The sequence below is a fragment of the Bolinopsis microptera genome, chromosome 2 (assembly GCF_026151205.1).
Source record: "Bolinopsis microptera isolate Bmic1 chromosome 2, MBARI_Bmic_1.0, whole genome shotgun sequence".
Lineage (NCBI taxonomy): Eukaryota > Metazoa > Ctenophora > Tentaculata > Lobata > Bolinopsidae > Bolinopsis > Bolinopsis microptera.
In genome coordinates, this window is record NC_087073.1 from 5110202 (window position 1) to 5136306 (window position 26105).

Consider the following 26105-nt stretch of genomic DNA (forward strand, 5'->3'; position numbering starts at 1 on the left):
CTGATAAATAAAACATATTTTTCCGTCAGTATGTAAATTAATTAAACCCATAACCGTTTTACCCCCTCTAATATACTCTAATAAGACGAACAGCTTGATTCTTCTCAGTAGTACATATTAATAACGTTGTGTACAGTGCTGTTAGTCGTACTAGACGAGAGTAGTTACTAGTCGTACCATAATCAGTTGAGGGTAATGAGACTTTTAAATTGTGTATTATATGGCAATGACTGTTGATTCTAATTATAGCATCTTAATTAACCAGGGTTTTGTAATTTGTTATACGGTTACATCAATCGAGTTCTTCATGCTGTTTTTTCGTTTAGACTTTTTAAATCCATCCTTGCTAACGTGTCTTACTTTAAAACTTCTGCTTTTGAGCTAAATTTGGATTTACGGTGTTTTAAACATGGATTGTCGGACTGTCTTGTGGCTTGTTTGTGATATCATAATGAAGCATATGAAACGATACATAATAATGACAATCAAGTATATTTCTCAGCTAAAAGTCCGTCATGTCACTAAAAACAATGCCAGTGCTGTTTTTCAACTTGGGGGGAGAGATGTTGTACATTCTAGACCAGAGATTACAAGCTCAGAAGATTTCCAGTGAGAAATGCTCGAAAGTAATCAACGACATTATAAGGACCATGATCGCTAGTTCTTTTGTTGAGGAACTCTTTAAACATCAGGTAATATACTTGCTAAAATAATGAGTAATATGTTACACATTTAACTGTTGTTAACTAACAGTACTGCAAGGTTATCAGTTATCACTTATCAGCTTGGTTCACCAGTTTAGTAATCAATACTTCTGAAGTTGTCTAGGGTTTGGGTCCGAAGCCCGAACACTGTCGTTCCACTGCAGTCATCATTTACTTACTTCTGAATCCGACTCAAAAACTAAAAAAATCGATAACTTAAAAAATCGATAACTTAATAACTTAATAACTCAATAACTTAATAACTCAATAACTTAAAAAGTAATAATTCAATATCAGGTGATATACAGCCGAAGAGCAATGCGAGCAGTATTCGACAGATTAGCACACTCCTCAATAATGCGGCTTAACGCCAACAGTATGGACAAGCTATTCGACCTCATGACCATGGCTGTCAAATACCAGGTACTTGTTTAAATAACCTAGTGCTTTCAGAATACTTTATTTCTGCTCCAGGTTGGACTCCAGAGTGTGACCACGATTGTTGCCAAACAAAATAATATAAGTAATAATTCCTGAGAGATGATCCTATGAATGTCCCTTTTCAAGCAGCTCAAAGCATATGGTACATCAGAACGTTTAGCCAGCATATGGTAACAATTCAGACGCAGTATCACTTAAAATTGGCAATTTTCTACTGACATTTTTAGGAGCGCGCGATGTCGAATTTGTGATAAAAGTTTTCAGCGCTCACAACCAGTATAATGCTACTGCGCGCCGCGCAAAAGAATATCATACTTTTACGCAATAATAATGTTCTATTATACTATATATTGCAGATTAAATATTAATTTATATAATTTGGATAACAAAATTTGAATATACAGGTATCATTGTGCCAAAGACCACAAGAGATATTGTTTGCGACATTTAACCACTTGGACGCCCTGATAAAGTACTCCGCAAACGACCCAGAACTGAACGCCAGAACGGTGGCCCTGTTCAAACAGTTTGTTGCTCAGTACTCACAACTCACACCCGGACAGTTCCAACTCCTCAGAGCAACTCTTCTATCTTATTTCCAGGTGTGTTGTAATGTTTCTTTTCTGGTGGTTCACGGAAAGAATCTCCTCCATTTATGATACATAATATTACCAATTACCAGTTAAGTATAACTATAATCTGGGCTGCTGTTTATCACGAATGTTTTAAGTGCCATGTTTTTTTAATTTTATAACTTATTGTACAGGATCAACATGTGAGAGTGTCTATATTTCTTAAAGATGGCCTACAGAACGATAAAGGACGATTTGTGCTGCCTCTTGTTGGGACCGTACCACTGGGTATCGAGGTACACAAAATCTTATATATTTCCTCCAGAGTTCCGTCCTTTATTTATAATGTATCCCTAAATTATTGGATGACATTCATTACTTGGCTACCGATCCGGTATGCATCATACAAGCCCCACCAAGTAACTCATCTCTATCTTTCAGGTACCAGGAGCAATTAGAATACACAGGGACCCCGCGAGTACAGTTAACTTCAAATGTTTGGGAACGTACCAGTCTTTCAACAAGATACCCTCGTTAGAGGTAGCAGGAATCAGGGCAACTAAACTGGGACTCAATATCTACTCAACCAGCACTTCCAGTTCTAATAATAAACAGCAGAATGACAAAGCTGAGATAGTACCCCCTGTTGATAGTAAGGTTTGTAATTGTAACAACTTACACTGTCTATAATATGTTGATTGTAAAGGCTTGCTGTCGTGATAACTTATACCGTACAATGTACAAGTGAGGGATTGTGAGCTTGAACTCCTGACTATAGCTGCAGTATGATGATTGGCGATTAACTAGATATTCCCCACCAAAATACAGCTGTCATTTATTTGCCATTTTCCGTATAGACATAGACTTAGAAACTATCGAATTTCTCCAAGACTTGTGTAAACTCTCGTTGGACCCGCTTAAAGTCTGTACAGATTCAAGCAGATCAGTCCGTGGTGGACTGTGGAGTCAAGTCCGCCAATTAAATGCCGTAATATTCATTGCCTTATCGACTCAATAAGATAAGTTCTCAATAACAAAAACAATTAAATCACTAATCACATTATCGGACTCATAATATAGGGATGAGAATATTGAGCAACACAACACTGTGAAAGTTCGGTCTGCACTATATAATTACACTATATAACTACAGAAATTCAAAGTAATAAGTAATATAATAGTAATAAGTAATAAGTAATGAGTAATAAAATTAATAAGTAATAAGCTGCTACACTAAAGAACCACTTTGAAGAGAAGTTCACTGCAAAACATACAGTTGAGCCTATTGACACTTTCTTTGATCAACCTAGTCCTCTCGCTGACCCTATTACTGCTATTGAAGTTGAGATAGCTGCTAAAGCTTTGAAGAATGGTAGAGCCACTGGGCCTGATGATATCCCAAGTGAATTGATTAAGTATGCAAACAGAAGTGTATTTCAGAAATATGCAGACTGTATAAATACCGCATTTGAAACAAACACCACCATAACATCTATTGGAAAAGGCAACATTACTCCACTCCAAAAGCCTAAGAAACCACTTGGTCCAGCAGCAAACATCAGACCTCTCACCCTCTCAAACTGCTCCAGAAAATTACTGTCAATGATTACCCTAAAACGTATCCAAGGCAAGCTAGATCAGTACACCGGTCCTACACAAAGTGCTTACAAGAGAGGTAGAAGTTGTGGCGATATAATTTGGCCTCAACGTATGCTAACCTCAGTGGTACTTAGAAAGCATTGGAGCTACCACAGAATGAGTATAGACATGTCAAGTGCCTTTGACACCATCAGCAGAGAAACAGTACTCAATGTTCTTGAAGATGCTGGCTGTACTAGTGATGAAATTAGGATGGTACGGCTCCTACTATCAAACACAGTGTTGAAAGTAAAAGTCAATAATACTGTATCAATTGAGTTCCAAAGCACAACTGGAGCATTTCAAGGAGATGCACTATCAGGTAATCTATTTACTGTTGTTGAAGCCGCTGCACTTATTCACCTCAGATCTGTACTCTCCCAAGTATCATCAACACCTTACCCAGTGAATCATCCAATCCCTAATCCTCCTATCTCAGAAGAATTCATGCCACTCGAAACAGGATACTCTGATGATATTGACTTTAATAACACTGAACTTGCTCCACTCAAAGAAATGCTTCCTATCGCTAAAGATATATTCCAGCAGTGGGACCTTCATATCAATTCTTCCAAGACTGAATTTGTCCATTTTTATTTAGCAGATCCTAAACCCACTGTTAAACGCAAGGTGATTGTTGGAAAAGTGTATAGGGGTGATGAAGAGTGGCGCTCTAACAAAACTTTAGGATCGTTGATGTGCACTGTTAAGGATATCAAGAATCGAATATTCCTTGGTAATGTTGCCTTTAGTAAATTTCAGAAAGTTTGGATGAAGAGCAAGATTTCAGTCCAAAGGAAGATCAAAATCTACGAGGCACAAGTAGTCTCTATTCTACTCTACAACTGCAACTCCTGGGCTGCACCACTAGCTTCGTTGAATGAACTTGATATTGCTCATCGCAAACACCTCCGAAGAATCCTCAACATCAGATGGCCTACTGGGGTTATTTCTAATGAGGCACTCTATGCTCGTTGTTATGTCACTCCCTTGTCTGTGAGAGTCTCTAAGTTTCGATGGAGAATGTTAGGACATATCTTAAGAGGACAGGAAGACTCACCAGCATACACCTCTATGTTATTTGCTATAAATTCTGATATTTTTATGGAAGGGAGACGGGGTAGACCATGTTTAAACTTATTAGATGTTATTAGAAAAGACTTGACTAGTAGAAATCTTGATATTAGACTTAAGAATTTGACTGATTTCGAAGACCTTAGATTTTTAGCTTTAGATAGGGAGGAGTGGAAGAAGTTAGAAGATGGTTGATGTTTTTGTTTTCTTTTTTATGCGTTTTGATATCTATAAGGTGCCTAGGATGCTCTTTTAAAGAGATATTTCGTACTTTGAAAGATTTACTACTACTACTACTATAATAAGTAATAAGTAATTGCGATGGAAAATGTTAACTTTTTTTATTAATTACAACCTTGACGCTCGACTGACATGTCTTAAAGCTGAAGTTTTTAAATTATACTTTAGCTCAAAACATCTAAAAATCACAAAACAACAACCATTATGTAAAAACAACAGTCATCACACTCAAACTCAAAGAAACACAGAAATCCCAAATGTTTCTTTCGATCAGTCTTGGAGTTTATGAAGTCACTATTCATCGATGACGTGATTTGGAGTTGGGTTGGCATCAAGGAAACAGCAAGGCAGTATTCTTTGGTATCTCTCCCTCAAAGCTGGCTTTCTCCAAACCAGTATAACCGGGTAGATGGCAGCGTAAATAAGAGGGAGGGTAAACTCCAAGAATCCCTGCAACATCCCAGTATAAACGTAATACTCGTCCGGATGATCCTGTTTGTTATAAAACACAGAATTACGGTTCATAATCAGGCATACTATCAAGATGAAGTAAGCCGTGCTGCAGATGAAGAAGAGAAGAGAGACCATGAGAACAGTGATGGTCACGTTACGAGCAGTGTTTGGGAGAAGTGGGCTGACCTCACTTTCTTGCAGTGTTCGTCTTAGATACTTGATCTGTATCAGCATACAGACCAATACAATGAGTGGGGGACCACGATGTACAAAACAGCTGCCAAAATTTCAAATCCAAGTAGGAGTGCAGGATTATATCCAAAAAAGTAGTTTCGCGCATAGTAAAAGTTACACCCTGACTAAAGAGCCACCATATGCCTACGATAGCAATGATTGTGTCGAGAAAGTGAAGACAGGTGACAACCATACAAATGACAAACACCGTCTTCTTGATCCAATTACTGTTCATTCTTCGGAAGGGATTGACAACGTTTACTGTAAAAGTTAAAGTCAGAGCTAGATTAAAAACTTTGGAACAGTTGATACCTGGAAGTGCAGTGGCCATGTAGTAAAACAAGCTCCTGAACAGTACCTCCACATCGCACACACCAGTGTAAGCCAGAATTCTGGTAACTGCCAGAACTATCTCTCCTTGAGCTTTGAGAATATCCGCCAGAGCTATCCCCATGAAATAGGTAGGTACCAACTTAGACCTATCTTTGTAGTAGTCTACAAAGAGAACCGTGTTTAGCACCAGGACTTACAAAGGAATGGTTACTGGAGCTAGTTCAAAGAAGATTCCTTTAAAATACAGATACACTGCATGTTCATCTATAGGTGCATGAGTCTGAGCCGTATCCTTGTTCATTTCGTTCGCCTGATATTCATGTAAAAGTAATTAAACAAAAGTAAACCATTACTCCTGAAGAAGGTGGACTAACCCCAAAGTTTATTTCAAGTACAGCTTTTGGGAGCTTGATAAATTCCTAAATTTATATCATTGTAGAATAGCTAAACTTAATCCGCCAAAATTTAAGAAACTTTAAAATATTTCACCGCCTTAAAAACTCGATAAACTATTTTTGGAAATAAATTATTTGCGGAAAATGTGAGACAGATGGCAGATGGAAGAATTATACTTTACAACCCAGCGACCGGACTATCATACCACGAATCTCTACTCAGCGCCAACATTCCTCAAGAACTGTGTTAGCACTTCCTCATTGTTCGCTTATTATAGGTTCCTGCTCTATATTTCAGTTTAGATTCGCAATATCATCCGGTTCCTTCTTTAGCCTACTATAGTAGTACTACTACCTTTAACCTCATACAGTCTTACTGTATCGTCAATACATGTCTACACTTTACATGTAGCAGTGTAGAGTGTATTAATATAAATAGTACATAATATTACAATTGGAACACTTGTCGATTATTGTCATATCACTGCAACTGGTCGGATCAATGCGGATTATTGTGTCCTCCCGGGACCAAATCATATCACCACATGACACAGAAACGGTTCAAGCGCATATTCACCCGACCGTTTAGCTAGTAATTCATCAGTCATAATATTAATAAGCATCACAACAGAAGACCTATCCCTTTGACTCCCATTTTCTCTGCAAGGGGGTAAAAACTGTTTACTGTGATAAGTAAAAGGCATTTACATCTTCCCTATGGATGAGGTGGAAGCCTGTAAGTGTAAAGGCGAACTGTTCCTTTAATTACCATTTTCCCTCAGGAAGGAGTGGAAGGTAAAGGGGAACTCTCCCTGCTTGCTAATCTACTCGGAACCACCTCGCCCCCCGCTAGTGGAACATTAAAGATAGACCTGTTTAACGACCATTATTTGGACATGGAGCCGGCTAAAGACGCCTCCTCAGCGCCCCTTACTAAGTCTGAAAGTGGGGGTATTAGGATTGATGTGAAGAGGGGGGATAGGAGCACGCTGCTCAACATCGCCAACGTAAGTAAAAACATCTATTGGAATATCGCTGTGGGGGGGGGGGGGGGGGACACCTCAGGTGTGACTGTGAGGTGACCTCACACCTGAGTTTTTGTCTCTTTATGTCTTCTTAGTTTTTGTATGATTGGGGAAAAGAGGGATAGCGAGAGGAAAAAAAGACAAAAACAGGTGGCCACTCCACGATTAATAATCTCAGTGTATGTAATGGGCCCAGACTCCAGATTTGATAGGAAGCAGTCGACACTTGCTTCTCGGTTCGAAGTTTATTTGCATTTAATTAAGGGTTTGGACAATGGAAACGAGCGTGATAATAAAGGGTAACAAAATTAAACTATGAAACAACACAATGAATAATTCGACAACCTCTACTTCAAATCCTAATTAACCAGACTCGTATCGCCCATAAACGCCCAGCGATCTAGTGCTGCAACATAAAACACGGATAGCACGGTCAACTCGCCTTGACCGTGCCTAATCTAGGTGCCCTGAAACAACCACTGTCGATTCTAAACCTCTAACGACACGTTCCATCCGTGCTCACCAGGCCCCAACCATAACTGGTCCTGGTCCCTTACACTAGTCCGGTATCAACCATGACCCTCTATCGAATAGGGTGAGAATGCAAACAAGGGGTATAATAAAGGTGCCCAAGGTACTTAACAGAACAATGAATAATCGAATATTTGCTCAACCAACGCTTAGTCACTTAGACTCATATTGCCTCAAATCCTATGCAACAAATTCCTAATTGCTCCGATTCATACTGCCTCAAATATTACGCAACACTACCTGCCGTTAATCCTACCCTTAATCTAGCTTTACCTATCTGAGTCAACCATTGCTGACTATTCCTCCCGGGCTCTTACTCTTAGTCTAGCCTTATCTGTCTGAGTCAACCAGTGCTGACTATTCCTCCCGGGCTCTTATTCTTATTTTAGCTTTACCTATCTGAGTCAACCATTGCTGACTATTTCTCCCGGGCTCTTACTCTTAGTCTAGCTTTACCTATCTGAGTCAACCAGTGCTGACTATTCCTTCCGGGCTCTTACTCTTAGTCTAGCTTTATCTATCTAAGTCAACCAGCGCTGACTATTCCTCCCGGGCTCCTAATCTTAGTCTAGCTTTACCTATCTGAGTCAACCAGTGCTGACTATTCCTCCCGGGCTCTTATTCTTAGTCTAGCTTTATCTATCTAAGTCAACCAGCGCTGACTATTTCTCCCGGGCTCCTACTCTTAGTCTAGCTTTACCTATCTTAGTCAACCATTGCTGACTCTCGCTCTGCCAGAGCCCAGTGTTGTCAAGACATCCCCTGGTGTCGGACCAACCATTGTTGACCCCGGCCACAACCAAGCCTGATAATAGTAACTACGTAATGCTCCACTATTCTACGGCCGCCAATATTATACTTACCACTATAACCATCTACCTAACTAAACGACCTAACCTTAACAGGTTCTAGCTACAGAACCTGCCCGGTATCAAAATGACCCCCCTCTCGATCGGGTAAACTGGCACTCCCGATCTCAAAAGGCTAATCGTATTTTCCTCTCGCCCCTGATAGTCTAAACAATCTACCATTTCCCGGGAATTGCAAACTGTCCTGTCGATAGCCACAACATAGTACCACTAGTATTCTGTAAACACTCCATAATTCAACCTCGTACTGACCCAAACATATGTTAAACTGACCTCTCTGCACTTAAACTGCAATAACTGTCGTATACTAATATATGCCCGAAATACTACCGTCACATACTGGACACCACGACCGCCTTATTATAATCACTACACTACCTAGATATTACACCATATTACCCTAAATTCATCTCAATTAATCACGGTTTACACAACTTTACAAAATATGTTCTTTCTTAGAACCCTACTATACTGGTACAATAATTTAATGGAAAATCTCTTACTATAGACCATATCTCTTGCCCGGTCACGGCTTACACAACTTTACAAAATATGTTCTTTCTTAGAACCTTACCATACTGGTACAATAATTTAATGGAAAATCTCTTACTATAGACCATATCTCTTGCCCGATCACAGCTTACAACTTTACAAAATATGTTCTTTCTTAGAACCCTATCATACTGCTGGGACACTAACTGAATGGAAAATCTCGTAAAAATCTTGCCCGATCATGAAAATTTGATCTTTCTTAAAACTTTACTATTCTGGTATAATAAAACACACTTTCTAAAACCTTTTTTCTGCTCTTCCTCAACCTTCCGAAATACCATGGAGAGCATTTAAAGCCCCACTATAATAATTTAATAAAGTTTCATCAAACTTAACAGCTTACTTCATTTGTCTATCTTGTCTTTCGTCTCTTATTATCTCCGTCTCGTTCTCCGTTCCGAACATCCTCATCTGGATCCGGTCTCGAGTCTCCGTTCGTCGTTCGACATATCTTTTTCTGGCTCTCGTTCTATATCTCCACTCCTTGCCCAGACTATCTTCCTCTGGATCTCTCTCTCTATCTCTGTTCAGAATACAAGATGATGTATAGCGTCTCAGTTCGTGGGTTTAGTTTCACTGTCTCTCTTGTACTCCAGGTATGTTAATCATCTTCTCCTCACCGTCCCTGTTGGGTAATACTCTCCGATAGTTATTTATTAAACTTTGTTTTACTTTTCATTTCAATATCGACAGTTCTTTCAGTTCCAAGTAATTTCTGATTTATCTGATTTTTGTGATCAACGATATTGCACTGTTATTTCGATATAACTACTGTTATATAAATTTTGTGACTCATCCTGACTCTGTATCTCCTTCCAGCCTATCCGCATTCTCCCGTAACTCGTCCCCGACCACTCTGTGGACTGTGTCTCCATTTATCAGCTCTTGTCTCCGACCCGTCTATGTCTCCATTTATCAGCTCACGCCTCCGTCTCGTCTGTGTCTCCATTTATCAGCTTTCTGTGTCTCCATTTATCAGCTCTCGTCTCCGACCACTTTGTGTCTCCATTTATCAACTCTCTGTGTCTCCATTTATCAGCTCTCGTCTTCGATCACTCTGTGTCTCCATTTAATAGCTCTTGCCTCCGACCACTCTGTGTCTCTATTTATCAGCTCTCTGTGTCTCCGTTTATCAGCTCTCGTCTCCAACCACTCTGTGTCTCCATTTATCAGCTCTCGTCTCCACCAACTCTGTGTCTTCATTTATCAGTACTTGTCTCCGATTGTACTGTGTCTCCATTTATCAGCTCTCGTCTCCGACCATATTGTGTCTCTATTTATCAGCCTTCGTCTCCGACTACTCTGTGTCTCTTTTGATCTGTTTGGAGAGGCGAATCATACACAGTTTAGGCTCTTGAAATCTTCGAATTAAAAATCATCTTGAGAGAACCTCCTCAAATTATTGGTTATATAGTAGTGTTGAAAGTAAGACTGGTCTCCATTTATCAGCCTTCGTCTCTGACCCCTCTGTGTCTCCATTTATCAGTACTTGTCTCCGATCGTACTGTGTCTCCCTTTATCATCACTTGTCTCCGATCGCTCTGTGACCCCATTTATTAGCTCTCGTCTCCGATCACTCTATGTCTCCATTATCAGCTCACGTCTTACTGAAGGTGATTCCCTGACCATCTGTATATAACGTAAACTTTTTGCCGTATAGATAGTATCTCAACCTAGTGATCGCCACATCTGCTGCATAAAACTCATTGCAAAATGAAGGCCCTAGAAGCTGGGACTGACCAGCTCATGGTTTAAACTGGATTCTGAAAATCTAATGTGGCCCCGTTCTCCGTAAAAATATCGCTTCCAATTATGTCCTCTAGAATATGGGCTACAACCAATGTTACCCCCATTTTTCTACCTCCTACGCCGACCTTATCGTGCACCTCTCCTTGCACGTATATAGGCGTACCCCCGGGGGCCTTTAACTTCACCACGGTCTCTTTTACTGTCAGAACACCCTGTAACTTATCCATCAAACTCTTAGATATGATGCTATGCATAGATCCACTATCCACCAGTGCAAAAACCTCCCTATTTGCGATTGTCACGGGCAAATACAGATATCCAGCACTGACATTGACCAATGCCCACTCTACACTCTGGCCCCCCTCTGTCTGGTCGTACTCCTCTTTCTGGCTCTCCTCCTTCTGCTCCACTACATCAGAATCCCTATTATCTGCCTCGGCTTGTTTTTTGTTTACCAGGTAACGCTTCTAAAAGGGACTCTTCTATTTCAGGAAGGACTCTCGCTAACCCCCATGCCAGCTGGTACACCTCTTTTCCTCTTTCTGGCTCTCCTCTTTCTGCTTTACTACATTAGAACCCCTCTTCTCCTCCTCTTTGTTTACCAGGTAACGCTTCTAAAAGGGACTCTTCTATTTCAGGAAGGACTCTCGCTAACCCCCATGCCAGCTGGTACACCTCTTTTCCTCTTTCTGGCTCTCCTCTTTCTGCTTTACTACATTAGAACCCCTCTTCTCCTCCTCAGCTCGCTCTTGTTTATCAGGTACCGCTTCTAAATGGGACTCCTCTCTTCCCATCATCTTTCCCCAGGATTCAGGAAGGACTCTCGCTATGGTCTTCCTCCTTGGAGAGGGTCCACTACCTTCAGGAGCGTGTATTAGTTTAAAGAACTGTTATTATAAGGGCTGGCATTAAAGTTCCCTTGTCCCCTCAATGACTGCAGTCCTTCTCTCACTCGTTCCTGCCCTGCCTCCTGATTACCCCGTCCATGGTTACACTGGGTACTTACATGCCCAGCAACACCACACTTGAAGCAAGTCACACATTGATCCGCTCTATGTCCACTCTTATTGCATTTGAAGCACCTGTCTCCCATTGGTCTTCTTTGCTGTACTCCTCCTCTTCTGAAGTTCCCTCGCTCTCTTTGAAAACCTCCTCGGCCACCGTGTCCTTGCGTACCATCCATTGCAATATGACCCTGTCTCCCGCATCCATAACAAGTAGGGGGCTTTCTACATTCCTTTGCGAAATGTCCATGCTGTCCACAGGTGTAACCAGCACCGATGTCTCTTCTCGGCCAGTTCTCTTCCATCACTCGGTTTATCACTCCCTCATCCATCTCTATATCCTCCCCGATTTGGAACAAAAGTTCCTCCTCATTCTTCGTTGGTTTAGGGTTACGACTCGCCAGGATCCCATCCAACTTAACTGCCCTCTTTAGCGCGGCCTCAAAATCTTCCAATTCTGACTTGATTAACTCGATCCCGATTTCATCCTTTAATACCCCAGCTGTAAATACATCTAGCCTGATGGTCTTCTTGATCTCCTCATTCTCCGGTGCATATGCCGCATCCGTCATGTCAGTGACTCTAGCTGCAAAATCCGAAATTGTCTCTTCCTCTTTCTGACGCATCTCAAAAAGTCTCTTCCTGCACTCCGCCTTTGAATGCACATCACATAGCACCTCTGTCATCCTCTCCAAACTCGCCTCTGCATTTCTCTTCTCGTCCCGGGTTAATCGTAGGGTCTCCACTCTCCTCTGTGCCTTGGGGTCCAAGTACGTCATGATCATGTCCACCAAGTCTTCATCCAAGATGTCCGCAGCATTGGAAAATATTTTAAACCCGCTCAGGAAGGTTCTAAAGCTGTGTTTCCCTAGCACAAACATCCGAGGTTTCATTAATGGGTATTTCTTACACGCTGCTCTGTTTGCTTCTCTGATTCTCCTCTTTTCGGTCTCATTCTCCTGCATAGCTTCTAACTTACCCTCTCTGAATCCATCTCTTCTTAGCTGTGCTCCCTGCTGCCTCAATTCATCATATTGAGTCCTTAACTCTTCGTTTGCTAGCTCAGCCTCCTGCCGCGCTCTCATCATTACCTCATTAGCTATCTTTATCTCTGCCAATTCCTCTCTCGTTTGCTAGCTCAGCCTCCTGCCGCGCTCTCATCATTACCTCATTAGCTATCTTTATCTCTGCCAATTCCTCTCTCAGTGCCGCCAAGTCTTCATCCAAGATGTCCGCAGCATTGGCAAATATTTTAAACCCGCTCAGGAAGGTTCTAAAGCTGTGTTTCCCCAGCACAAACATCCGAGGTTTCATTAATGGGTATTTCTTACCCGCTGCTCTGTTCGCTTCTCTGATTCTCCTCTTTTCGGTCTCCTTCTCCTGCCTAGCTTCTAGCTTACCCTCTCTGAATCCATCTCTTCTTAGCTGTGCTCCCTGCTGCCTCAATTCATCATATTGAGTCCTTAACTCTTCGTTTGCTAGCTCAGCCTCCTGCCGCGCTCTCATCATTACCTCATTAGCTATCTTTATCTCTGCCAATTCCTCTCTCAGTGCCGCTTCCCTGACTCAAATTATTTGTTATATAGTAGTGTTGAAAGTATTAAAATACAATACAAACACTGTCTCTCTCGTTTCACCAGTTCCTCTCTCAGTGTTGCTTCCCTGACTCAAATTATTTGTTATATAGTAGTGTTGAAAGTATTAAAATAAAATACAAACACTGTCTCTCTCTTCAACAGTGTACTAATTAAAATACAAACACTGTCTCTCTCTTCAATAATGTACTAATTAAAATACAAACACTGTCTCTCTCTTCAACAGTTCCTCTCTCAGTGCCGCTTCCCTGACTCAAATTATTTGTTATATAGTAGTGTTGAAAGTATTAAAATAAAATACAAACACTGTCTCTCTCTTCAACAGTGTACTAATTAAAATACAAACACTGTCTCTCTCTTCAATAATGTACTAATTAAAATACAAACACTGTCTCTCTCTTCAACAGTTCCTCTCTCAGTGCCGCTTCCCTGACTCAAATTATTTGTTATATAGTAGTGTTGAAAGTATTAAAATAAAATACAAACACTGTCTCTCTCTTCAACAGTGTACTAATTAAAATACAAACACTGTCTCTCTCTTCAATAATGTACTAATTAAAATACAAACACTGTCTCTCTCTTCAACAGTTCCTCTCTCAGTGCCGCTTCCCTGACTCAAATTATTTGTTATATAGTAGTGTTGAAAGTATTAAAATAAAATACAAACACTGTCTCTCTCTTCAACAGTGTACTAATTAAAATACAAACACTGTCTCTCTCTTCAATAATGTACTAATTAAAATACAAACACTGTCTCTCTCTTCAACAATGTACTAATTAACATGTAATAATTAAAATAACCAGTGTACAGGTCAAATGTAATAATTAAAGCTCTCGCTTATCAGCTCTCTTTTGCTCGGTTTTTACTCTAATTGATAAATCAGTGTCTCACACCGTCACTCCATGACTTAATTTCCGTCAGTTCCTCATATTCAAATATTCGGACAGTCAATTCAACACTCTCTTCACAGAAAAGTAGTCCTAATTTCTTTCATCATAGAAAATACCATGCCCCGGCACCCCTCAAATTTCAAAACCCCTTCAAAACGTTCCAAGTTTTCAAATCAATACACCGCTCTAATTCCCTACAAGTGACGTCACCACTCTCCGAATAACCTCTCTTCAACCTCCAATGCTAGCATCACCCGGGTCTTATTTATATAATATCTCTTCCTCTATCTCTTCCTCTATCTCTTTCTCTATCTCTTCCTCTATCTCTTCCTCTATCTCTTCCTCTATCTCTTTCATGATATCACAATACGTAGCGCTACTAAAAGAAAACAAGTCTGACACACTACAGAACGGTTCAGCAGGCAGCCACTCCCACTGAGGCTCTGGTGGCTGAAAGTATGTCAAGTCTGCCGTCTTAAAACTTAAAATAAGACCCGGTTATCTCTGAATCAACTCATCAAAACACTCTCTCGAACCAATCCCTCAACGGACGGACATATACTCCTCAAAATAACCCCTCAAAACCTGTGCCTCTCCGGTATCTAACCCCCTTTCCCCTCCATGATGAAAGAAACCCCAAAAATAACATTTAAACTCTACACTTCACCGAGCATTAATTTACTGCTCTTGCACTGCACTAGTCTAGCAACGGCAACTGACCACACTGTATAATATTACGTTTACGTACATATTTACAAATACTCCTGACCTCTGTCGACTCACTCTCACACACTAAATAGTCTCCATTACCTTAATTAAAATACAAAACAAACTATCCTATTATAAAATAGGATCCTACCGTTCGCGCCATTTGTAAGCAGTCGACACTTGCTTCTCGGTTCGAAGTTTATTTGCATTTAATTAAGGGTTTGGACAATGGAAACGAGCGTGATAATAAAAGGTAAACAAAATTAAACTATGAAACAACACAATGAATAATTCGACAACCTCTACTTCAAATCCTAATTAACCAGACTCGTATCGCCCATAAACGCCCAGCGATCTAGTGCTGCAACATAAAACACGGATAGCACGGTCAACTCGCCTTGACCGTGCCTAATCTAGGTGCCCTGAAACAACCACTGCCGATTCTAAACCTCTAACGACACGTTCCATCCGTGCTCACCAGGCCCCAACCATAACTGGTCCTGGTCCCTCACACTAGTCCGGTATCAACCATGACCCTCTATCGAATAGGGTGAGAATGCAAACAAGGGGTATAATAAAGGTGCCCAAGGTACTTAACTGAACAATGAATAATCGAATATTTGCTCAACCAACGCTTAGTCACTTAGACTCATATTGCCTCAAATACTATGCAACAAATTCCTAATTACTCCGATTCATACTGCCTCAAATATTACGCAACACACTTCCTGCCGTTAATCCTACCCTTAATCTAGCTTTACCTATCTGAGTCAACCATTGCTGTCTATTCCTCCCGGGCTCTTACTCTTAGTCTAGCCTTATCTGTCTGAGTCAACCATTGCTGACTCTCGCTCTGCCAGAGCCCAGTGTTGTCAAGACATCCCCTGGTGTCGGACCAACCATTGTTGACCCCGGCCACAACCAAGCCTGATAATAGTAACTACGTAATGCTCCACTATTCTACTACTATCCTAGTCTAGCTTTACCTATCTAAGTCAACCATTGCTGACTATTCCTCCCGGGCTCTTATTCTTAGTCTAGCTTTATCTGTCTAAGTCAACCAGTGCTGACTATTTCTCCCGGGCTCTTACTCTTAGTCTAGCTTTATCTATCTAAGTCAACCAGTGCTGACTATTCCTCCCGGGCTCTTATTCTTAGTCTAGCTTTATCTATCTAAGTCAACCAGTGCTGACTATTCCTCCCGGGCTCTTATTCTTAGTCTAGCTTTATCTATCTAAGTCAACCAGCGCTGACTATTTCTCCCGGGCTCTTACTCTTAGTCTAGCTTTACCTATCTGAGTCAACCATTGCTGACTCTCGCTCTGCCAGAGCCCAGTGTTGTCAAGACATCCCCTGGTGTCGGACCAACCATTGTTGACCCCGGCCACAACCAAGCCTGATAATAGTAACTACGTAATGCTCCACTATTCTACGGCCGCCAATATTATACTTACCACTATAGCCATCTACCTAACTAAACGACCTAACCTTAACAGGTTCTAGCTACAGAACCTGCCCGGTATCAAAATGACCCCCCTCTCGATCGGGTAAACTGGCACTCCTGATCTCAAAAGGCTAATCGTATTTTCCTCTCGTCCCTGATAGTCTAAACAATCTACCATTTCCCGGGAATTGCAAACTGTCCTGTCGATAGCCACAACATAGTACCACTAGTATTCTGTAAACACTCCATAATTCAACCTCGTACTGACCCAAACATATGTTAAACTGACCTCTCTGCACTTAAACTGCAATAACTGTCGTATACTAATATATGCCCGAAATACTACCGTCACATACTGGACACCACGACCGCCTTATTATAATCACTACACTACCTAGATATTACACCATATTACCCTAAATTCATCTCAATTAATCACGGTTTACACTTTGGCCTATTACATACACTCGTCAGTCATCTTTCCAGGATTTCGGTGAAATGAGCGTGAATAACGAAGACAATGTCAGTAAAGGAGAAGACTTGCTCTCTCTAATGGACACTCTTGATTCTGACTAGAAATACGGTGTTAACTTTAGGGAACTTAAGAGTGAACTTCAGTTTGAGTTACGATTTCATTTATGTGAAGATCGTGAAGAGTCAGTCTCTGAAAATTCTAGATCCAATTTTGTTTACTAGACTGCGACAATTTTGTTTACAGAGTTACACTTTAACTGGAGTGAACTGCAAAATTTGGAAGAAAGTCATCATTATAATAATATGCCAACGATTGGAACGATTTCGGCGTTTTTTCATACGCTACAAAGAAAAGATGTTATGAAGGGTTGATTAAATTATTTTTCTTTTTCGATGAACATGAATGGTCAATATTTCAATTTCATGTTATGCTGGGTAATCGATTTTTTCACTGTTATGTGTTATCAAATTGGAAATTTCTTTGGTCCAAACGAATTGTTGCCAATATTTTTACGTACAAGTATAATAATCATCATACAGATGGCAATTACAATAACAAATTGTCTCGGACTCCGAGTTTGAGCAATCTGTTGTGGTACATTTTTCTAATAATACGTATTACTTGAGCTGTGTTGCGTATATCTCATAGTTCAATGCGTTCTCCAGAAATTTTACCGTCAATAAGAGCTCATCGCTGGTCACTACAGTCTCAATATTTTCATACATAATGCGTGATTAGGAATAATTAACTAACAATGTTGTTGAATACTGCTATCACTCATCAACTACGTTTAACTACATATAAACGTACTATTGAAACAAGTTTTTTATAAACTGTCATAATAATATAACATCCAGACTTCACAAACAGCAATTTAACAATGAACAGTGAAAAGATCAATAAATTACTCTTACATTAAACATGCCAAATGGTAAAATAGTAAACAATAATAAGAAAAAAATATTTAAAAACTGATTACGTTGCAGCACACAACATACCAGCCTGAGACAAAGCACTGGTTCCTCCGTGTACCCGCGCCACGTGCAGAAAATGTAGTCCCATCAACATCTTACAAAACTTCCTACTAGCCCCCTCATTTGGGCCGACTACCACCGTCAGGGAGTCCCGTTTCCTGCGATGTCTCAACAAAGTGTGAACCTCCGGTGAAGTTGGTTGACCGTCAGAAGTTACCAGATCTTGTGAGATGGGCACGTTAAGACTGTCGGGGAGATGACCAACCACAAAGACATCCTGACTTCTGATATCCACTACTACAATAGTGGAACTGGCAGTGCCACCTCTTCTCTCCACACTTTCCTGGTACCTCAGCAACTTGGCTAGATCCTGGATAAATATTCGGCCACAGATATCCTCCTTTAGCTCTGGAGTGTCAGGGAAAGAAGCAACATGCTCGGCTAGGAATGTTTTAGAGAAGTTGTAAGAGTATTTAGCACCACCTTCAGATGGCTTAGGAGGCAACAGTTCGTTCTCTTGGTGGTGGTAGCTATGTTTGCGATAAGTAAGTGTCATGGGCGTGATCTGGTACATCCTCATTGCATCCTTGATGATCTTGTCGATATCTACGTCGGGCATGTCGGAGAAAAGTAAGATACACTCGTTAAACTCGTAGGAGAGGAGCGTCTCTCTGACTTGGATTAGAACAGCTGCTCCTAGGAACATCGGGAACGAGGAATTACCTGAAGGGAAACACGTTCATTATAAAGTGATATAAGGAGTTTTGATGTTTACATAACGAGGATGAAAGAGCGATATTAGTGATAAATTCCAAGAAATTTTAAGATATTCATTTAAAAAAGATATTTACCAAGTAGCATGGTGTCCCATAAATAGAATATCTTCTGAAGAGGGAACACGTGTGTAAACATAGTCAGGAACCAAGGTATCGCGTACAGCTCTGCGGAACAGACGTTATGTTTGGGAATTTTGGCTTTTATCGTATGTAACACAGTTCATATACGAATCATTCGATAACTGTTCATTTTGTTCCAAAGATCGAGAATGTAAAATAAATAAGGATACAAATAGTTGGATAAAAATAATATGCAGGATCACTAACCAGGAATAAAGCCCATGTTTTGAATGTGGAGAGCCAGTTCAGGATCGTGAAACATGACTAACTGACAGAACACCCACAAGTACTCCGTCATCACGTGGGAATTATCTTTCAGGAAGAAATTGTTGACATACTTTCTCACGAAAGTCTTGAGAGAAGCGTAGGCCAGTGCCTCGTTTCCCGAGTGTAGAACAAGGAACGGAGCTGCAAGACTATCTAATCCCTGGGATAGGCACTTTGGTCACGCACAATTTAGATCTTTCAAGAGTTACCTTGCTGTTCAATGTTCAAAATTTACTTCATTTTTTGAAGTGAAAAATAATTATTTGGCATCTACGGGTGCGATTTCACGAAAAATTGAGAATCGAACTCAGAAAATAACTCACCTGCCAATATGTCAGGTCAGGATGGTCAATGACCCAAGCTTTAAGAACTCTCCTCAATTTCCAGTGTCCGGTTGGAGAGGAAAGGAAATGATTATATTGGTGACATCTTGGTATGTCTACATCTATCTGTCTGTCTATTGCTCCCAGCGACTGGGTCTTATCTATCTTGTTGTAATAATCTTCGATATCTCCTGGTGAAAATTAGAATCTAAGATGTGCCTCATAACATCCTCTTGAGCGTTGTGCTGCCGAGAGGTGCTCGAGATCAAATTATTTATTGGCCAAATTATTACACTATGAATGCTATGTTTGCGGCTTTGTATAACCCCTAGCAACTCAACCAAGAAGTCTGGTAACTAAAGTGACATAATCGTACAACACGAAGTCCAAAATATACAAGTGACAAACATAATTGTTACCAGTATGCAGGCTATAATCCTGCATATCATGGAAGGAGTATACATGCACAGTACGTATATACCGAAGCACTATATTTATAAAACATGCAGCAAGGAGCGCGCGTCCCGTCCGCGCGTGATTGCAGTAAACGCTCGCAATGAAATTTTATACACTATTTGCTACAAAATTTGCTAGTACCAAAGCTTTTCTTTCCCGCTTGTCCCAAACTGATAGACTGATATTGAACTTTAACGAAGTTTCATTACGGACCCTTTAGGCTACGCGTGGCAAATGATCATACCTTTGATTTCTAGTAAAGCTGACCAAACGTATCTCCGAAGTAAAGGTGGCACATCTAACATCGCCTCCTTTCTAATCGCGTCAACTGTTGCCGGGTACCCCTGGGAAATTATAACATTTGTTATGAGTAGGTACTTGGTTGAAAAACCGGTAATTTGAAACGAAATCATAAATATAATCTGCATAGTTTTGACATCTACACAAGGAGAATAATACACATCACTCACTTACATGGAGGAGAGCTGTGAATAGTTTGATCCTGTGTAATTGATATTCAATGTTCCTTTCCTTGATTACAGTTGGCAATTGTGACATGTCTTGCATTCCTTTAGACAGCTTACACTTGGTCAAAGTCAGCGGATAAAACACCTGCAACGTTCACAACTTTATATAATATCAAACATTATAAAGTTTCAATAGTTAGTACAATAACGGTTAAGTAATTTTAGCAGCATTACCAGGAAGAACTCTCAAATAGCACCAATACTACTATTTAATAAACTATAAAGTGTGAATAATATGAAAACATTATGCAGCATATAATATAATGGCAGCATATAACGGACATGTACACATTGAATAAGCGTGAATTGGGTTGAATGTCAACAGGGAAGCCGTGTCGAGGAAGAAGAAGTTCAAGGCTGTGAAGGGCCTTATAGATACAATACGTAGAGAGTATATGTATTTTAGTTGAGGTCTAAACTTGGAAACCTTACCTAGAGAGGTGCCAGAAAATCTGCATTTAGCAACTTTATAAAATGCCCTTATATGGACATCATGTTGTACGGGTCATTAAAAGCGCGCTAAAAAGCTCTATTACTCGGAAAATAATGCTTCTCTATCTTGCAGTTCGTGTATGAGCGTCATCTGGTTCCTTGTTAGTGAAGGTCCGTCTTAAGTCATACACATCTCATGTTACTACGTTACACATACACTCAGAGGGGTCTACTAATTCAAGAGGGGTACCTTCCAACTTATACAAATAACATATCTACACACTTGGGGTAATGTGTAACATATTTTAAACATTATTGTTTGTTTTGCGATTTTATGTACCGGCTAACTCTTACATTGTACAATAAAATTACCAGTAGATTATTAGCCAGACTCACTAAGTTTACACTGCACACTGCACACGCCGACACATATTTCCATAAGATTTAATTAAATTGTTTAAAATTCAGTAAAATCTCAACAAACCTCTGGTTCCACATGAGCCAATCTCTTTACGATAAGAGAAGGAGATATGGGATACAAGGTTTGTCTTTCTCCCAGGATATTATCACGGTGTTCCTTGTATATCTCTCCGGAAGGAAGTGAAACTAGAGGCAGATCACAGATAGGGATGGAACCTCTTACTAAACCAAACCTGGTCAGGCAGGTTATTAGATATTACTAGACGCTAATACTTATAATTATACATTATTAGCCTGGAACACTGATTATAACAGCATTATGAAGTTAATAACATATGTAATTACACATAAACATTAAACAATAAACATGGGTAATAGAGGGGTGGTCGCGTATGTTTGATTTGAACCAATCAATTTAAAACACCAACCAATCAGCTCCCAGAATCTCAGTCACGTGTTTAAATAAACTTACCTCCCCGCTATTACCTATGACGCTTGACAAGCTGATGTAAAACACACACTGTGTGTGACACACAGTGTAGCTGAGTGACAACATTATGATCAACATATGTAGAGCTGACATTACATATAAACATTTCACGTGATGGTCACGTGATTGTCACGTGATAGTCACGTGATAATAGTCACGTGATAATAGTCACGTGACCATCACTTACTTCTCTAGTTCAGCTAGCACATCTCCCCCTGCCATTCTCCATAATTCGTACAGTTCAACTAGAGAACATGCTCGCGATAATGGGTCTTCTAACTCAGACTCATCAACCTGGGTGATTAGCTTAACTAATTATAATTAAATAACTAAAACCTCAATGTAAATACTTCGTTTGATTTTTGGACAATATTTAAATAATTGTATTTTAACTGGATACAAAAAACAGATTTTCAATCCTAAATCCGAGAAGCTACTCACTACGTCTTCACAGCTGATGAGATGAGCTTTGGAAACAGCAAAAGGGTACAACTCCATCTCGTGCTTGCGGGGCTTGCACTCTGTGATGAATCGTAAATAGTAAGAATAGCTAAACATCTGGTTAATAATAATACTGCTACAATATCAGTGTTACAGTGTTAGTACAGTGTTGTATCACACCTCATATCACACCTCATCACTCCCCATAATACTGCTACAATATCAGTGTTACAGTGTTGTATCACACCTGTTAGGCAGACGTCTAACAAGATCTCTTAGTTTGTAGTGTAGGATGAGAGACTAAATATAGCTTATATATACCCTATTATATAGTCTATATAATAGTCTATATAATCCCCCTTACAATGATATGACGTGAGTATGATATATACAGACATAACCGTTAGTATGGCTGTACTCGACCGTAGTTATAGCAACAACAATAGTCGCTACCGTTACTATGTGTTTGATTAAATAGCGGACTTTATTTCACTCCATACGGACCATACCCACAAAGAAGCTCGAGTGTAACTAATGTTTACTAGAACAGTGTGGCAACAAGGAGCCGGCTTTACATATTGAGTCATAATTTCAAATTAACATTACAAACTGAATAAAGAAATGGGCACATTTGTTGTTGCTGTATTAGTTGTGAGAGTTAATGGCATCCCCCCCCCCCCGCCCCCCCCCCCCCCCCATAATGGCTGCAAGCACACACTCGAGCGTCCTTGACAGGCTTACACTATGAGATGAATAGTGGTACTTTGGTAATGACTTTTCTACAATGAGTCTCGATTAACGAAGGTACACACACCATTCTTTCCGGTAATGTCAATATGTCACAGCAATCATATTATGCAGAAAATGCTGATCTTGGAGATTACAACAGAACTGACCTGCAAAGACTTGCAGTTGTAGGAGTTGCTGGGCGGTTGCTCTGGCAGTAGGTTTTATAACCAAACTCTTCTCTAAAAACTAGGAATTAACATCGCTTAAAACAAAAAATATTCGAATTCAATATTATGATTAAATTACATAAAATCCAAAGAAGCGCGTTAAGATTTCAATTATTTATTTTCTACATCATACACACCTCCAAAAACTCAGACTGCAGCTCAATACCCAGTAATCCACACTTTTCTTCAAGGGTCTCCCCACCGAACAAGATCTTGATCACAGCAGCAAAGTTAGAGGAGTCCCCAACTAGGTGACCTTTGTTGAAGATACAGAGAAGAAGGACAGCTAGAGACCAAATGTCGGACTTAGTTGAGGTTAACTTACTAACTAACACCTGTAAGATAAGATAACGGTAAGAACAGAGTTAATGAGTTGTGTAAATATTACAGGGGGTCAGGATGGGGGTGTGGTTTAAAGATATGACCTGATATTTCATATTAAGGTATTATACGCTATATTAACGTCAGAGGATGTTGCAATATCGTGTTCCTCTTTTTTGTTTCCTCATCTCTATTTAAAGAATTCTAAAAAATCATGCACTTTCAAGTTAGTGATTGTCTGCTTTTCATTGGCCACAACAGTCACATGGTCGCCAAAATATTTTCTGTGGAACGCTCACTGCTCTGCTCGAGAGGTTTGGACTACAATAAAGTTACAGTATCAGTAACAACAACTCTATATTTCTATAGAATTATGAAGCAAATGACGGCGCTTACCTCCGGGGCAGACAATGCTCGGTCCCCCACAAAGAATTCTACAGCTTTGCCTCCGTTTGTTAGGTAAGAGAAACCAAAGTTACTTAGCTTAGCTGCACCACTTGACTTTTCAAACAGCACGTTTTGAAGGGTTACTGATCTGTTCACTGAAATATGACCTCGTCAAACAAAATTCAAATACGGTGAAAATCCAATTATCTATTTTTTAAGTACTCAAATATACTACCGTGTCCATTCAACCAAATTATGTTTTTATCTCCAGACTCTAAAACATCAAACACATCACTAGATGTTATTTACAAAACGTGTAATGACATTCTGAAAAGAATGGAAAAGTGTGTAAATTTGTGTATTAGTCGTGATCAGTACTCAGCAGAAGTATATTAGTAGTGTTTCTATAGTAAATTAGTAGTGTTATTAGAAGTGTGTTAGATCAGTAGCTAAATAGCCCCAAAATAGCTGAGTGAGAAGTAATCTGATCATATGATCTGTAAGCTATTATTCGTATTATAAATGCCTATTATGTTAGCCTGTTAGCCTTGTTATCTCCTGTAAAAACAGGGCTAAAAATTAAAGCTGTATAAATTGGTACAACCCCGGAAATGTATCGACTATCCACGCAAACACAAACACACATTATATATGTCATTATGTGCTAAGAATAAAGCACCAAACATCAGGTGCTATATCCCTAATTTTAGGTAAACAAACACAGAACACTAGACAGTACAGTCTACATCCTACTTAAGATATTAAATAATTAAAATAACATAATATTATACATTTAATATTATCTAGCATTAATCAAGTACTGACCTATCCTCTTGGAGTGAAGATACCGGAGTCCACAAGTGATATCGTAGACAACTTGTTTGGTATCTAGGGTCTGAGTATCCTGTGTACTGGAGATTAGCTGACGTAGAGATAGTTCATGGTACTCCTGCACTACTGCTACCAATTCTCCTTTACCCCTGTTATTTTAAAGTTATCATCAGTGTAATATTCAAATGTATACATCTTATTATATATGCGATCAGAAAATACCGCTAATTGGATTAATGATCACGTAATCTAATGACGATAGCTCACTGTCATGACAAATAACACAGAATATGTAAGATTAAGAAATACACAGTGTGTCAGCGTAGCTGTGTTCATCACTGCTAGATAAAATGTATACAGCAACCAACAAAAGCAATTCTAATTCCATTGATTTAATTCTCTACCTCACAATATCCAGATATCTACAAATGTTCGGATGAGACAAAGAAGTCAAATCAGCGTATCTGCCAATGAGTCTGACAGAGTTATGAGTAATGGGGAGGCCATTATTACTGATGCAGTTGTGAGGATGTTGGGCTACGTGGAGGGGAACCACACCAAAACATCCCTTCACGAGGTCATTGTTGTAAGGAGCCATGCGTCCCCGCCGTGTAGAGAATTATACTGACATCAGGGAGGGTAAGTGTCCTGTGTAGTGTGTAAAGGTATTATTTGTAGTAAATTCAGAGATGTGACCTCCACATTCCACAAGTGAGTCATGGTAGGAAATTTGAAAGATCCTGATTTGTTTGCATTAATTTATCTCTTAAATTTCAATATTTGAACATGATTTATGTTTTTAGCGATTGATTGGTCTTATCGTCCTGATTTCAATATCAATGAATACGAACTTATAACTCAAGAACAATGAACATAAGTGATTTAAAAACATCATTATACATCAATTATAGATTTGTTATCATAATATGTTATCATATTACACGTTGCAAATGAATGACCTGCATTTCACTACAATATCTAAATTAATGACGTTGAAGACCTATGATGAATGATGATAACATGAAATATTAAATTTCCTTTATTACAACATAACAATGTTACGCAACCAATATAACGTCATGATGGTGTCATGTTTTCATCATCGTCGTCAAATGGAACCTCCGATTATTTTGAAGTGAACATAAAAGTTAAAATGTGCCCTATCAAGTTTTGCTTTTACTTAATGTTCTGAGATTCTAATGTGAAATCAAGTATATTTATAAGTATATTGTGGTATGGAAAGTGAGGTATTGCTAAGTATGGCTACAAATGTAACAAAATCAGCATAATATCATAATATCAAGATCTACTTATTATTATGGAATATTCATCACCAGGCAGCGTCATGCATTTTGACATAAAAACGGGAGATCATACAATCGGAAATTTGATCTTAATCTCTGCGAAACAGAGAAAATTCACTTTTTACTGTACACAATATCTCTACTATACTGGGC

General features: G+C 39.6%; 3 protein-coding genes across 3 annotated transcripts in view; 1 reads left to right on the plus strand and 2 right to left on the minus strand.

Annotated features, from left to right (window-relative positions):
- The window catches only part of LOC134811644 (synaptic vesicle glycoprotein 2A-like), a 61408-nt gene extending 50866 nt beyond the window's left edge, over positions 1 to 10542 (minus strand). Inside the window, exon 1 of the mRNA XM_063818662.1 lies at positions 10452 to 10542. Coding sequence (XP_063674732.1) covers positions 10452 to 10540 — 89 coding nt within the window. The 5' untranslated portion in view covers positions 10541 to 10542. The remainder of the gene's footprint in view (positions 1 to 10451) is intronic.
- LOC134811646 (protein OSCP1-like) lies at positions 277 to 17335 on the plus strand. Its single transcript, XM_063818664.1, has 7 exons — positions 277 to 692; positions 1002 to 1127; positions 1550 to 1747; positions 1912 to 2013; positions 2159 to 2374; positions 6867 to 7091; positions 16939 to 17335. The coding sequence occupies exons 1-7, from the start codon at positions 516 to 518 to the stop codon at positions 17026 to 17028; spliced, it is 1134 nt and encodes a 377-aa protein (XP_063674734.1). The 5' UTR covers positions 277 to 515; the 3' UTR covers positions 17029 to 17335.
- Positions 17289 to 26105, minus strand: LOC134811640 (TBC domain-containing protein kinase-like protein). The gene is made up of 14 exons (XM_063818657.1): positions 25053 to 26105; positions 24643 to 24797; positions 23827 to 23972; positions 23247 to 23444; positions 23050 to 23128; positions 22154 to 22233; positions 21900 to 22006; positions 21287 to 21455; positions 20318 to 20455; positions 20088 to 20187; positions 19388 to 19578; positions 19005 to 19224; positions 18753 to 18842; positions 17289 to 18624 (listed from the first exon to the last, which is right to left on the minus strand). The coding sequence occupies exons 1-14, from the start codon at positions 25244 to 25246 to the stop codon at positions 17903 to 17905; spliced, it is 2589 nt and encodes an 862-aa protein (XP_063674727.1). The 5' UTR covers positions 25247 to 26105; the 3' UTR covers positions 17289 to 17902.

Bases quoted from the DNA above. Each gene is read 5' to 3' on its own strand.
- LOC134811646 (XM_063818664.1), top strand. From the start codon at position 516: ATGTCACTAAAAACAATGCCAGTGCTGTTTTTCAACTTGGGGGGAGAG. The intron at 1,748-1,911 runs GTGTGTTGTAAT...CTTATTGTACAG, and splicing joins CTCTTCTATCTTATTTCCAG to GATCAACATGTGAGAGTGTC. The intron at 2,375-6,866 runs GTTTGTAATTGT...ATTTTCCCTCAG, and splicing joins TACCCCCTGTTGATAGTAAG to GAAGGAGTGGAAGGTAAAGG.
- LOC134811640 (XM_063818657.1), bottom strand. From the start codon at position 25,246: ATGGCTCCTTACAACAATGACCTCGTGAAGGGATGTTTTGGTGTGGTT. The intron at 24,798-25,052 runs GTAGAGAATTAA...TTAAAATAACAG, and splicing joins AGATATCTGGATATTGTGAG to GGGTAAAGGAGAATTGGTAG. The intron at 22,234-23,049 runs GTCAGTTCTGTT...GATTCATCACAG, and splicing joins ACAACTGCAAGTCTTTGCAG to AGTGCAAGCCCCGCAAGCAC.